Source organism: Lepisma saccharinum, chromosome 18 (assembly GCF_977018435.1).
Source record: "Lepisma saccharinum chromosome 18, izLepSacc3.1, whole genome shotgun sequence".
Lineage (NCBI taxonomy): Eukaryota > Metazoa > Arthropoda > Insecta > Zygentoma > Lepismatidae > Lepisma > Lepisma saccharinum.
Genome location: NC_139246.1, coordinates 65,245,623 through 65,261,046, shown reverse-complemented (window position 1 = coordinate 65,261,046; position 15,424 = coordinate 65,245,623). Strand labels below are relative to the sequence as shown.

General features: G+C 39.2%; 1 protein-coding gene across 1 annotated transcript in view; it reads left to right on the top strand.

Moving 5' to 3' along the window:
• Arr2 (arrestin 2) overlaps positions 1 to 15,424 on the top strand; it is a 53,523-nt gene that overhangs the window by 23,694 nt on the left and 14,405 nt on the right. The window contains exons 5-6 of the mRNA XM_083139857.1: positions 3,486 to 3,674; positions 11,684 to 11,872. Coding sequence (XP_082995983.1) covers positions 3,486 to 3,674; positions 11,684 to 11,872 — 378 coding nt within the window. The remainder of the gene's footprint in view (positions 1 to 3,485; positions 3,675 to 11,683; positions 11,873 to 15,424) is intronic.

Below are 15,424 nucleotides of genomic sequence, written 5' to 3'. Positions count from 1 at the left end.
GAAGTTGACTCTTGACTGCTATCGCAAACAGATTCACACTCAGGACGCTTCCCTGCGGTGCGCCGTTCTCTTGTAGGTAAAGGTTCGAAGGGAGTTCCCAACATGTAGGTGAAAGTATCTCTTACAGATGAAGTTCTAAACAAAGTGTTCACAAACACCCAAGAAGTGGAGCTGCTTTATTACGTTGTATCGTAGACATTAGGAAGGGCTAAGAAGACTACAATCAAGTTTTCTTGTTCAAGAAGTATCCTGAATATTTGTTTCCAGCTAAAGAAGATGATATAGTGTTGAACGGTTACAGTAAAACCCACATTGCAAAACTGCGAATCAGGAAGACGCTTGTTGGCCATGCGTTCCATCAGCTTGCACCCACAGTTAGTTAAGGCGAAAGCATCAAACTACATGCTGTGGTGCGATCTTTACCTGGATTCAGGATGGAAAAAATAGTAATAGCCGCTTTTCATGAATTGAAGAATAAATCATCCAACCAAAGCCTGTTGAAGACGGCGAAAAAGAAGATCTTGCCTGCGGTGGGCACATCATAGTGGATGCTATCTAGCCCAGGTCCTGTATTGTTAGAATCCCGAAGTGCATTATCTAACTCCCATTCGCTGAATGACGAGTTGTAGGGCTCGGTATTATTACTTGGAAAACATGTTTAGCTTGTGCTTGTCGTTCCCCCTCACGACGAAAATGTGGATCGTAATTATCCAAATTGTATACATTAGAGAACTGCGTGACCAAAGTGTTTGCTGTCTCCGGGATCGGTATAACGTGCCGTCATGCTGCATTGCACTCAATGGAGGAATGGATACACCTCCTTGCATCCAGGATACTTCTGTCAAAATATCTTTGGTCGAGTCCTGCATCTTCATGGTCGCATAAGATGACGGATATGGATACGAGCAAGCATAAGTCGAAACTCCTCAAGGTTGGTATCACAAGCCCATTAGGACCCATAACTGTAAATGGCTACATTGTGATTAGACCACTCCACACATTCGGTGACCAAGAGACCGAATTCCCTTTAGTAATATATGAAAGTATGACCATGATAGGAGGTAAACAGTGCCATATTTTCCCATCTTCCCTTGAATGCGACAATCTTTTTTCAAGAAAGGAATGACGGCTGGAATTATATGTTTATTTTTATCAAACCGCAGAAATCGGTAGCTCTGAAATAACGCTCGATGACACCCTGATGGAAGAGCTGGTTTCTTACATGACGTGTTCTTTCTTTGGAAATGTCTTAAATGGTGAATAATGTATTCGCTGTTCACAAAGTACGTACCAAAAGTCACTGACTTGGTCAAAGAAAGACGAGAAACTTTAGCAGTAGTTGTTGCCTGCATCTTTGGCTTGAACGCTCATTCTGCGACAGGAAAAGGCAGAGGTAGCAGCGATGGAGAAAGGCACAGGTGGTGTCTTATGCGAACACTTTCCCGGATACGGCGCTTCGCTTCTTCCGCAGATATTTTCTCGGAGACGACCAACTTTCTGATCTTTTGTCAAGTAAGGTACTCACGGTACAAAATTGGGTGATCACCTTGCAAATTGACACACTTGATACCTGATGGACATGGATTTGTGCCATGATCTCCCAGACTACGCTTGCCACAAATGACGGAAGTGGTCTTGCAAGAGGGCCTAGTGTGGTCGAAGTGTTGGCACTTAAAGCACAGAATAGGGTTATGGATGTAGTGGCAGACATTGAGGTCAGTTGTCCCATCGAATGTGAGGATAAGGAAGCTGCTGAAAGACGTTCTTCGAGCTTTTGTCTTAATACGCTGTACAGCAGTCACGTGTTGGTCTGAGAGTTCGTTCAGTATTTCTTCTTCTGTGGCGTTTAGCAAATCCCAGTGGTGTATTACTTACTCTATTGCAACTGTTTAACTGACGGCGAGGTTCAATTTGAACAGACCAGCCGTCAATGTTCTTAGTTTAAAAGTTGCTTGTCTATTAATTTGTGTTAGTTCTAATTAGAAGACTCCCATTGTGCAGTTCCTTGATGCCAAGCGATGTATAACCAAGTTGTTTTTATAAGAAACAGTGATATACACGTTTGTTGGTGGTATGTAGTGCTTCTTTATACTCGGTCGTCTCTACTGCATGGATTCGCAGCCTAAAGTATCACAAAGCGACGTAAGATAAAGCAAATAAATCAATCAATCTACTACTAACAACGTAACGTGGTGTTTAATGGTTGGTTTACATTGGTAGAGTGAGCTGGAGAGTTACTGGGACGAGTTACTGGCCTCTCTGCTCGACTCGACCCTTCTATGGCGAGTAGCTGTTTACACACTTTCTACTCGACTCCAGCAAAGTGGGAGAGTGGATGCAGCTGTTTGGTGCTCTTTTGACAGAATGAACCATCGACATCGTTGGCGATTTAAAATAAATGTTCTGAAACGGTTTACACACTTTTTTTCACGAGAAATGAATACAAGAACGCACAGGGACACGTCTGGAAAGAAAAGCAATTTCCTTGATTTTTCTATTTTCGATCGTTCTTGGTTGTGTAGAACGTAAATTACTTATTTTTAATTTTACTTCTCCTACGCCAAATACATCAAGTCTCATCTCCTACACTTAAAGCATCACACGGGCGTGGTTTATCTTGTTTGTTCCTGTAATCGACACAAATTCCATGGGCATTGGACACTCACACAACACAGACTCTATACTGTCCTCAAAAAGCCTTTACATTGATCGAGTGGTCTGTCGAGTTTACGAACGAGTGAAGAAATCGATGGGAGAGGAGGCAACTCGGTCGAGTCGCTGTCCTCCGTGGACAGCCACTCGACTGTCCTGACTACTGAAGCGAGTACTGGCTCCAGTGCTCTCCCCAGTTGTTTACACGGGGAGAGTAGCTCGTTTGACCCCACTCGCTCCAGCTACTCTCCCGTCTACTCCGCCAACGTAAACCAGGCTTAAATCACGTTACTTGCCTGTTCCACAAAAGGCGGGCTCCAGGGCTTCGCACGTTTTCGGGATTTCCCCCCGTTTGAAATTCCTTTAGTTTCCATAATAATATAATGGCTATATATGCAGGGTCCATAAAAAGTCGCCTTTACACGACCTGTATGTCGAGGAAACAAATGGTTCTGTCCACGAACTCCGAGACAATTTGGAACCAGTTTAGAACTTTCAATGTAGAAACGCGACAAAACAATTCTGGAGACATACATACATACATACTTATACATTTATTACATAAAGTCGGCTTTCAATAGTGCTGTGCTAACGTATTACACCCAGATGGTTTGTAGGTGTTCTTAATGTTCCTATTCTAGTTTATTTCATCATGTCATTCGAATTTCAATTTGGTTCTTTTTCACAGAAGGTGTTATTCAGAATTTTTCATGTGTTGCTAATAACCTATTGCAAATTATACCCTTTAATTTCCAAGTGTTCTTGCAGTTGCCGGAAGATTTGTCGTTTCTTCAATTACAATTGGAGATTAAGGTGACTTTCTTGTCTTCCAGACCCAATATGCTCCAATGAGTCGCAGCCGTCGATTGCCAAGTTCGATCGTTAGCAAAGGCTTCACATTCTCCCAGGGCAAAATAACTTTGGAGGTGACATTGGACAGGGAGATCTACTACCATGGAGAGAAGGTAGCTGTCAATATCAACATCAACAACAGCTCCAAGAAGTCCGTCAATAACATCAAGGTTAGTTCAATGCTTTATTAATTTGAAAACTTTTGTGAAATCCCGGTTCTTCCGTGTTCCTATACCAAAGCTAGTTTTGGACCTAAACCCAGTAAATCAGGGCCTGGCGGCTATAATATTGTCCTATTTTAATGCAATTATCTTCTTTCCTTCGCTTAATTAATTTGTATTGCCTTCATGCTATTGCTTCGTGTTATTCGATGGACTCGATGCTTAAGTTATAACGAAACGCTAGATTCAAATGAAAATAACTGAATTCGTGACAGAGCTTGAGAAGTATTTAGGAAGAGTGTGGGTGCGTAGGGGGGAGGGGGGAGGGTGATCAAAAACATCACAAAGCTGCATGCACGCGCTACTCAGCCGCGATAAATATATCGACAATGTCCGTGAGTCTGTGACTCACTCAGTCTCCCCGATAGTACAGAGGTAGCGTCGTAACCGTATTTGATACCCGGTGGACGCACATAGTGGTATGGATCCCACATTAAACTGTAGGTCCAGTCCCGATTAGTCTCGCTCTGCGTAAATTATACTCAAAACTCGAACTCAATCAATCAATCAATTTAATCAATTGGTTGGGACCTTCACTTTTCATATTCGCGATTACCCTGAAAAATATTGATTGTTGCCATCAAATGGTCATGATGAATAAAATGGTAGGTATTCAAAACACGTTTCTAAGCACAGTAAGTTGTTAAATGACACAATTTTTTAACTTGATATTTCTAATGATTTTACAATTTTGCAGCTACGTGCGTATTCTGTGACTAGATAATTTTCTAACAAAGAAATTAATACATGGGCGTTCAATTTGTCTGGCTTATTATCTTATTATCTTAACTTTGAATTTTAATATCAATTCGATATTTATATTTTTTTCTTTCACTGACCACTCGCCTGACTTTTTCTTTAAACATTTCCGTGGATGTGAAAATTAATATTATCAGTGACTTCAACTTGTGGCTCGAGCCCATCCAATAATTTCCCACTTATATATTACTTTAGAAATAAAGTCCTCGCACTTAAGAAAATAAAACGTTTCATCAAAATACACTTAAAGAATTCCAACAGCTTAATTACTGACTGAGTGTTATTAAAATATTTCATAGTAATTTGTTACATCTCTAATATGATATTCTTAATGTAGTATATTATTCACATAATCCGTGGTCACATCGCTATTAGGAAAGTAAGAGAGGATAGACGGATGAGAATCGATAGGCACTAAAAATTATCTTCATAGGCAGCCAAAAAGCACCTAAAATAGGAAATAGCCAGTAATATTGATGAACATCGATATGTTTCATTTTCCCTGATTAGGAGCTCAGCAGTTATCTTCCCTTATGCCTAAAATTGTCAATAACAGCAACTATAAATTTCGAAAATTAACTGAAACCTTTTTTTAAAACGTAACAGCTTACCTTTTAAGGCTAAGTAACAAAAAAGGCAATTTAGGGCAAATCCTAGACTTATTTATGACGTACATTATTGTATAAAATTATAAAACAAATCCCCGAGTTCAGCACACCCAATATTTTTGAAGCGTTGGCGCCACTGAGTATGGTACGTACTTGGCGCAATGGTCGATAAGATAGACAAGTACATTTAGAGCTACTGAACGCTTCTTAAAATTGTGATATTGATGAATAATGCAGTGACAATGTAAGCATGGAATACTCCTTTTAAGTTTTACGGCGAGAATAATAATGGCGTACGCAATCTACAAGTAGGTTCATAACTATTGTTTCTCAACACTAAATTTTAATTAACATTACATTTTAAGGAATACACACTGATAAGCTTTATTTTGCTTGAGCATTGAGCATTGGGTTGAAGTCTGTGCCTATGTTGTCTAAGTTACTGGCTGCTGATCTGAAACCCTGAAATACGATATTTTCAATCCAGCTTCAGGGTACCTATGAACACGTAATGAGTTCACTCGATATGATTTAAAGGTTTTAATTGAAATAACAATAAAAGTACCAATCCATATTTCCCACTTGTTGAGCTCTTTACAATTTCTAACTTTTTTTAAATAATTAAACTTTTGGGTGTTTCTTACGTGCTACAAGAAACTGTTATGATTTCTCTGCAGGATACTCTAAACATAGAAAATTATAACTCAATCAATAAACCAAAACTTCACGTCTAGCTCATATTATACGTAGATTGCTGACTATTGCTGCTTGCGTTGTCGTTTATGTCATTCTCTCTCTTCCAGATCGACCTCCACTGTAAATACCCCATAAGTTGTTTTACGTCCTTATTTCGGTAAGGCACCACGAGGAGTATCAGCCAGTCCTTGCGATCGAAGCCTTATAAATAACAACTGTACAAACACGCTGCATCATTTCACAAGTTTGAATGTTTTCTCCAACAAAGAATAAGATTATAATAACATTATTACTGTTGAAAATTGCAGCGTATTGTAGCTCGGAGTATCTAACAAATTTTATTACACGTTGATATACCACTTTACGGACACACAAGAAAATAGTTTCATTGCCCATATTATTATAGCAGTTACGTTTTCTAATTGATCTCTTCTCCGTACTATTATGAAACTTATTCCCAAAGAAAGAAGCCGCCAAATAAACTAAATAAACTTAACAACAAATTCACATAACTTCAAAATACGAAAATTGCAGTGTTCACATCAACCTTGTCACATTTACATAACATCGACATATGTTGGTCATAAAACACATATTGCGAGATTTACCTCGGAAACCACGAAACATTATCTACAATTCCCAATTTTAAAACAATCTTTCATGTATCATAACGACACTACAGATTCACTTCCGGTATTGCTACAGCACAATTCATATATGTATTACAGGAAAAATTGTGCTTGATTCAAAATATTAGTGAAAATAAAGTATGGCATGAGGAATTTAGGACACGTAGACTATTTACACACAAAAGAAAAACATACTTATCAGACCCTTCAAATAAAGATACCTTTTTTCTCAATCATATGTAGTAATATCTAATAAAGAGAAAGCTGTCTAAAACAGTGGAACAACTTTGAGCTTCTTCTTTTTCCTGCATTCAGTTGACAAGTACGCTTCTCATTTCTGGATAGTAGTTGAATTGAATACAGGTTGTTTTTAAAGACTGTTTCTAATTCTTTTGACGACTGAGGAGAAGAAAGCTCCCATACTATTCCGAAGTTAGGAACGTAATTCCGGAAATCCATACACAAAAATAATTGTTTCCAGCATTTCACTAATCACGTGTAAATATGAAAATTTTTAAGTGTAATGTAAGAAACATAATAACATGCTTTACCCTCATTGAACTTTATGTCGTATTAGAGTTTTCCTTAGTAAGTAGATTCAGACCTAATATAGTTCAGTTGTACGAACTAAGATTAGATTTCTGTTGGCTGTAATAAACATTTCCCACTACTTTTACAGTAAGTAACTAAGGTAAAGTTAGAGATACCATTGCATATAGCACCGTGCCATGAAGGCACATGTAGAGGATGTGGGTGGTAGGACCCCACACATTCTCGATCTCGGCCTTTTTGGAGGTGATGTGATCAGCACAACGTTCCGACCGCTGTTACCCCCAGGTACCCATTGATTTGAATCTGGTGAGCCCCAGAACCGCTTTATGCGGGGACAAGGCCGGAAAAATTCCGACCTTAGATCACCCACACCGAGAATCGAACCCGGGTATCCCGCGTGGCAGTCAGACGCCCTACCTACTTTTTTTTTCTTTTATTTAAAGGAAGACTCCTAAGCGGCAGCGATCCCCACACATCATACTCATATAAATTAATCTCAACTATCTTCTCATCAATGACAAACGAACACAAACCGGGATTCAAACCCGGGATCGCTGGCTTTGGCGTCGCAGCACGCAGTGTTAACCACTCCACCAAGAGGTCGACACCAACAAGACCACCGCGCCAATTTCCTTTGATCCTTTCTTCTTTTCCTTTGAGAAACTTGAGTTCGGTATGGTCCAAGGAGAGGTAGAACTAATGTCAGTAAAATACTACAAGCCATGCTTCATGCTTCCTGGCCCGTAAACATATGACTTCCCGCTCCGTGTTCTTGATTTCTACTCCAGCGGTTTCATTCCCGCTATCTCTCCCGTTTAGCCCACATTCAAATTATGTAAATTCTCTTGTCATCCGTTCGAATCAGGAACCTCCAAGCAAGGTTGCTGTCTGACCTGGGATCCCTTCAACTCCTACATGTAAATCTATTATGACTAACATAACTAAATTATATTATGCAGTACAATTTCGAAAGCTAATAAGATAAAAACTCATGCTGTAGTATGGTAGCTATGTTGTGTCTTAAAAGACCCGTAACAGCATGAAAATTTATTGAACATATAAAATGGGGAAATTAGCTTGTGCTTTATTATTATGAGGCGCATCCAGAAAGCAAGTTTCCCTGGGGTCGTGCACAAAAAGGAAACATTATTTTATTCAATGATTTATAGCCACAGATACAGCACTTGTCCAGTTACTCGTCAACATAATTCCCGCCGGAATTCGGGCGCTCAAAGCGTGGGACCAACTTCTGTATACCTGCGTCGTAGAAGTCCGCCGCCTGGGCGCCGAACCACTGTGTGACAGCCGTCTGAACCTCTTCGTCGCTGTGAAAATGTTGACCGGACAGGGACTTTTCAGATGGTAATCACTGGGAGCGAGATCCGGGCTGTACGATGGATGATCGAACACGTTCCAACCGAACCTGTCCAGAAGGGCTGCAGTGCGCCTAGCCATATGCGGCTTCGCATTGTCGTGCAGCAAGATCACCCCGGCACTGAGCTTACAACGTCGTTTATTCTGAATGGCTCGTCGCAATGTCCTCAGTGTTTCACAGCAACGGTTAGCGTTCACAGTCTCACCTCTGGGCAGAACCTCGATGAGCAGAATGCCTTGTCTGTCCCAGAACACCGTGCACATCACATTTCGCGCCGACACAGTCTGTTTTAACTTCGTCCTGCATGGAGATCCACTATGACGCCAGTGCATGGACTGCTGCTTGCTTACTGGGGTGCTGTATGCAATCCACGTTTCATCCCCTGTGATGATCTGGTTGAGAAAATCGTCATCATCAAGGTAACGCTGCAGAAATGTCAGCGCCGTGCCCATGCGTTTTCCTTTGTGTTCGGGCGTCAGTTGTTTCGGCACCCACAGGCCACACAATTTTCGGAACAAGAGGCATCTGGTAACAATGTCGTGCAACAACGACCGAGAAATCTGCGGGAAATGGCTGCTGAGTTCCGTGATCGTGACACGACGATCCTCCAATATGCGCTGCTGCTCCTGCTCCACAAGCTCGTCCATAACGGCCGATGGCCGCCCACTGCGCTCGTCGTCATGCACATTTTGCCGGCCTTCAGTAAATGTCCTGCACCAACGACGCACCGTCTGCTTGCTCATGACGTCTGGCCCATACACCTGGCACAGCTGACTATGAATTTCGATCGGCTGTATGTTTTGTGCGTTCAAGAACTTGATCACCGAACGAACCTCGCAAGCGGCGGGAGATGGAATAAGAGCCGGCATGTTTCATCGCTGCCGCGACGCTACTGAGGACTCTCGGGAGGCGTCTTCTAGGACATTCACTAGCCAGGGCATGTGACTCTCACGCATGCGTAAAACTGGTTTCAATACGCATGGCCTGCCATCTGTAGTATAACCATATGCAAGGTCTTTTAAAATTTGATTTAATTGAAATTACTATAATCCCTTTTCATTAACTAAAGTGTTAGGAAGTCTTAGTTAGAAACACATCTTCATTTAAAGATTTAATTGTATAATTTAATTTCTGTAAAATTGTTCCTTGGTTACTTATTGAATTTAGTTTGGGGTTTATATTCTTATTATTATCATTTATGTAGTCTCAAGCCCTTCAGGCATGTTGTTAAATAAACCTCTTTACTATCAAGCTTTTTATGTATAATTCCTCTAAACCTACAATTTTGCGGCTTAAGCCTTCCACTGCCTTTTTAAATTAATATTTCTGCTAGGTTAATGTACCAACTTCAGTTGCAAGCCTTGTGTCCTAATGAAGGACAATATTTCTTAGTGAATAATTTTAAAGGACGTGAATAAAAGCTGGTCATAGTGGGCGAGTGGGAAACTGACTTTCTGGATGCGCCTAATATTATGAATTTGTAATTTTTTTAAAAAAAATTACACCAAAAATTATAAATGTAATGTATGCCTAAAATAATAACACTAGTTAATCCTCAAATATATATCCTAAAAAATATATTTCATATGGTTTTCTACTTTCTTGGAAGAGTACAGTTACGGACACTTCTTGGCAGTAGAAGAGATTGGGTGCCAAAGCTGAGTGGACAAGAGCAGTTGCGGGGAACGAAAGTGTATTACAACTGCCCCCCATGCCCCCCGTAATCGCAGTCACTACTTCTGAATTGCAACGATGCCATTGAGAGTCAGTGGTATTGTTACAACCCAGATATGTCCGTGACTGCACAAAGAAGGTTCTTACATGTAAAGGAGCCATAGATTTTCTGTAGAATTAGTAAATACCTGGAAATTTTCCATATAAAATTACAGACATTACAAAATATATCACTTGGTACTACTTATAATTGTTAGACTTATAAAAGTCTATGAAATGTTACAAATATGGATTTAATGTTTTAACACAGAAGGTAGTTCAGTCCTTACAATAAATACACTTAAAAAATAAAATTCCCAGTTTCCCTATTGACTTGTTATCTTGGGGTTACTACAATTCTTTTAAAAAAAGGAATTAGCTATTCTGATTTCCTTTATAACTTACACATAATTAAATTTCCTTCGAAAGAGCCATTTTAGTTTGAATTCATTGAATTAGGCTATTTTATGTCAATTTTCTGGCACTTTTGGATAATTGCGACGATGAGGATGAGTGATGATATCATGAAATTGATGAAGGGACGCTCACAAAGAACCATGCCCAGCTCGAGATTTGAACCCGGAACGCTGGCGTCGTAGCGCTCTGTGATAACCAAATTAAAAAGAAATAAAAACATCGAAAGAGTACGAGGTGGTGGAAGGGTGAATGTCGAATTCATTTTCATTTATTTGGAGATCTATAGCTATTACATTTGTTTTTTATGTAAATATTACACATATTCATGTCCGTTGTATTAAATTTCTAAATTAAATAATCGAATATGTACAATATGAAAGACAATTTTCGTGTCATCTTTTGGTCAAATTTTCTGATATATTACTCGTACATGGAGGATTAGGAAACTGACTCTGTTCCTTATCAAGTCCCGATACATCATATATCCCGCTGATCCTACAAAAGAGGACACTCTTATTGTTTGATATTGTGCTCCGTAGATACAGAGGGTTAAGTTTGTTATTCTTCACCATACCAAATAGACAGTCAAACGAATATGTCCCCTCATATTCGTAGTGTGAGGACTGAATTTTCTTTGTAGTTTAATCTGATGTAATCATGAACGAATTTTACTTGCCAGCGAGCGTCATTTATGTGCCGAGTTTTCATTAACTGCTGTGTTCACGAATCATTATATTCCTTTTTCATTTTCGTAGGGCAGCAGGAAAAAATGAAAATAGTATCTAAATCTCTTGCCTAGGCTATATTTTGCGTAATTGTGTACTACATCATGGGTGTTAGAGGATTTCCAAGTGTGCTTGTTTAAGAGAGTGACAACATTGATGTTAGTTAGTAATTTATTACCAATGAGCAATGAATCAACGCTCAAGAAAACAAAAAAACAAACAAAAAAAATAGAATCGATTTGAAAACAGGAAGCTGATATCTGAAAGGAGATAAAAAAACAATAATGGGAAGTTTCCATATGGTACGTGGGAGAGGAGAGTTGTTTTGATACTGGATGTACCATCATGGAATAAATACTTCCCCCGTAGAGCCTTAATACCGGTAGGTTTATGGGGAAAGTGTATATTTTCACGACTGGTACATAATGTAACTTACATGTATGATGATAATTAAATATTTCTGCATTTCTCTCAACCAACACAGGTTATGGTGATGCAACACTGCGAAGTGACCATGGTTAATGCTCAATTCTCTCGCAGCGTTGCCAGTATTCAATCCAGAGAAGGATGTCCGATCACTCCTGGTGTTTCCCTAAGCAAAGTGTTTTACTTGATGCCTCTGGCGTCCAGTAACAGCGACAGGAGAGGCGTTGCCTTGGATGGGTATCTTAAGGTAAATTGTTACCTATTCTGTAAAACAAATGTACCACTCTTTGACCTCTGAAACTTATAGATTAAGGATTTAGAATTTGGTGAATTGATAGTCTCTCTGTATGTGTAGGCTACATTAGAATTAGTTTGGTTTGAGTTGCTGTTTTAAGTTCACTTTATGCACAGTAAGGCTAATCGGGACTGGACCTACAGTTTAAAGTGGAATCCGAACCACTTGTGCCTCCACTGGGTATCGAACCCGGGACCCCTTGATTACAAGGCAATGACGACATTAGAATTAGTATTGTGCTTTATAAACAAAATGTGCATTTCGGAACAATCAGAAATCAAGAGCAGCATAACTATATTATGTTGAAATGATGGCGAGAAAACTGTGCGGCGATGCCTAATCGAGCTTCAGCTTACGCTAAAAACCCAAAGATCTTCACGTGATGTATTTGGTGACGTCTATAAGCCAGTTTCTTCAAATCTATACTGTTCTCACTTCCGAGTTCCCCCTCCCCCTTCCCCCCGGGATATTTCAAGATAACAAAGAGGGAGTATTGTGCGGAAATGTAAGGGTGAGCTACTCCAAATACCTTGCCTAGAAAAAATGCAACTAACATGATGATCTTTAAAAAAGACAAGCTTCCAGATGCAATTCCCCTTATTCGGATATACGGGAGGAAGATGTCTCGCAGGGAAGTGTTATAACAGGTCAACTCGGTTTAGAAGAGGGAAAAAGGCTGAGGTTTGGACGGTGGAATATAAGAATTTCATTTTTTCTTAAGAAGAACGCATACTACCTGGGCCACGTATGGAAAACAAGTAATATTAATGTGTTGTTTGAATGACAGGATAATAGCGGTGAGACTACAAGGAAGGAATAAGACTTGCAAGTGCACATGAGTGTCTTAATGGAAGAAGTGGAGGAAAACTACAGTAACATTGAAGGGATACTGAAAGAGAAAACAAAAGATCTTTCGTCATTGTAATGGATGACTGGAATGCTATAGTAGAAGAAGGTCAAGATGGAAGCATAGTAGGACAATATGAATTATATGCTTGAGATGACGGTTGAACTGTTTGTCAATTTCTGTAAAAGAAAACACATCAATCGTTGAAAATACAAAATTCTAACAACATAATAAAAGAAGACACATGGGGATTTGCCCAATGGATAACAAATGGTACCCGATAGATTGTGGTAGAGCGAGGGAAATCGGGCCACATTTTCAAAAACGATTGTTTAATTTTGGGGAAAAAATATTCTTGTAAATTCTATGCAATTAATAAAAAAGCAGATTTTGAAGCATCTAAGCAACATGGAACACACAACTTGCATTAATTTCTAACGCATTATACCTGTGATACGGGGTTAACCGGATCAGTGTTGAGTAAATCGAATTACACAGCTATTTTATAGTTTTCACATACATATTCCACATGAAAACTTTGCGTCCAAAGGCATTAACGCAACGTTCGTGTTACCACAATCTACATACCCAGTCTTCTGACTCCTGTTGTCCCTGTACGACATTTTGCATTATTAGAAGAGAGTGAAGTTTGTGTCAATCACGAATGACGATATCTGGATATATCGTCACGAAAATATGGCCACAGACGATACGATATGATATTTTTTCCGCATCGTGATATCAGCGATATATCGTCTCCACGTCTCCAAATATCGTTACGATATATCGCTGACACGACATATATCGCTAAAATATCGTGACGATATATCGCAGACACGATATACAGGGTGTCATTTTAATGGCGCCCACGGACCACAGATTCGTATAGAGGACATGAAAATAAACAACTTTTCTCAGTAACATTTTTTCTCGTTGGTGCGTCGATTCGACGCTACAGCCGTTCCAAAAAGACCGTTTTGCCGCCTGGATGCTGGCAACCCAACACAACATTTGATCGTATCTTTGACGCCATTTCCTGGGGCAAAACACCGCACGGCAGGGTTGCAAGGAACACACACATTTTGTGAGAATGACAAACTACCAACCTCATGATTAAGTGTAAAACGAATCGAGAAACGCGTCCAGTAGATCGAACATCATAGCCTACCAGCCAGAAGATCAGCAGTCATCTCAGGGGAAGGGGGAAGTGAACCAACGATATCAGAAATGGTAAAAACGTATTCAATATGAAGTGTCAATATCGTATTTTATCTCAGCCTACATGTCAAATATCAACAACAATAAATTTTATTAGACTTACAGCTTACATGTGGGTGTTTACGCCCAGCTACATGTCAAATATTTGCAAATCTCGTTGCAAGGTTGATATCTACAGGTTTGTGTCCAGATGCCTTGTAGTACTTTTGTGCTGATAACGGAAGTATCCGAGGTTCACGTTGTTACATTACAGCTAAAACACGTACAACCACAGTAACAATCTAATGATGAATCAGTAGCGAATATACTGACCTGTTCACAGTTGCAAACTATTAAATGTGTATCCGGTGCATAGATAAGGACAGTCGTCCGGAACTTGTATTACTACTACGTAAATCCCTGTATTTTCAACCATTTTTGTCACTTGCCTCATAATGCCCTGAATATACATTATATTATGTGTTGCTTACTTTGGAATTTTGAGATCTTTCATTTCTATTATAGTGCCTACCCCATGGCGCAGTGGTAGCGTCATTGCCTTGTAATCAAGGGGTCCCGGTGGAGGCACAAGTGGTTCGGATCCCACTTTAAACTGTAGGTCCAGTCCCGATTAACCTTAATGTGCATAAAGTGGACTTAATTCAGTAACTCAAACTCATTTCTATTGTCATCTGTTCAGTGTATGACAGACAACTAGTATCAGAAGGACGAAGTGGATAGATTAAATTGTAGATGCCAACTTGGTAACTAGATTTGCAAATATTGACATGTAAGCTGAGACAAAATTTGATATGACCACTTCCACTTGAATTCTATTTTCTTTCTATCATTTTTCGTATAATTTATTTACTTCCTGTTAGGTTACAGAACGTATTTTCTCGTTTTGACAATGAACCATCTACCGATATTTCCTATGAGGGGAAGGGGAACGTATTTCTCACTTATTTTCAAGGTGGATTGATTTAATTCGCGATTTAAATCACTTAAATAAATAATTGATAGAATAATGTACATTAGTATTTTGTAGACACCAGTATCACTATTGGTGAAATTACATTAATCTCATGATCGTTTAATGGTGTTTATTAAACTCTATGAAAGGAAAATAAAGGAAATAAAATACATTTACTGATGTTGTGAAGCTCATACGAAAGGAAATGTAAACAAACATTTCTCGTGACTTAAAATTCAATCATTTTTATAGGCAAAAATAGCAAACATTTTGTGTAGAAAAATATACAAAATTCTAATCATGTTAAACCATAAATAATGTCATTATCATTAAACTGTAAGTATAGATGGCAGCTGATATTTTTGAAACTACTATTAAGAAACTCTACAATCTGTAAAGACTATTATAATTCTGAAGTTAATAGCAAGTTACAATTTTAGAGTACATCCAGTATGTTTCATTTTCACTGGAAGAAAAGTTTCTTGAC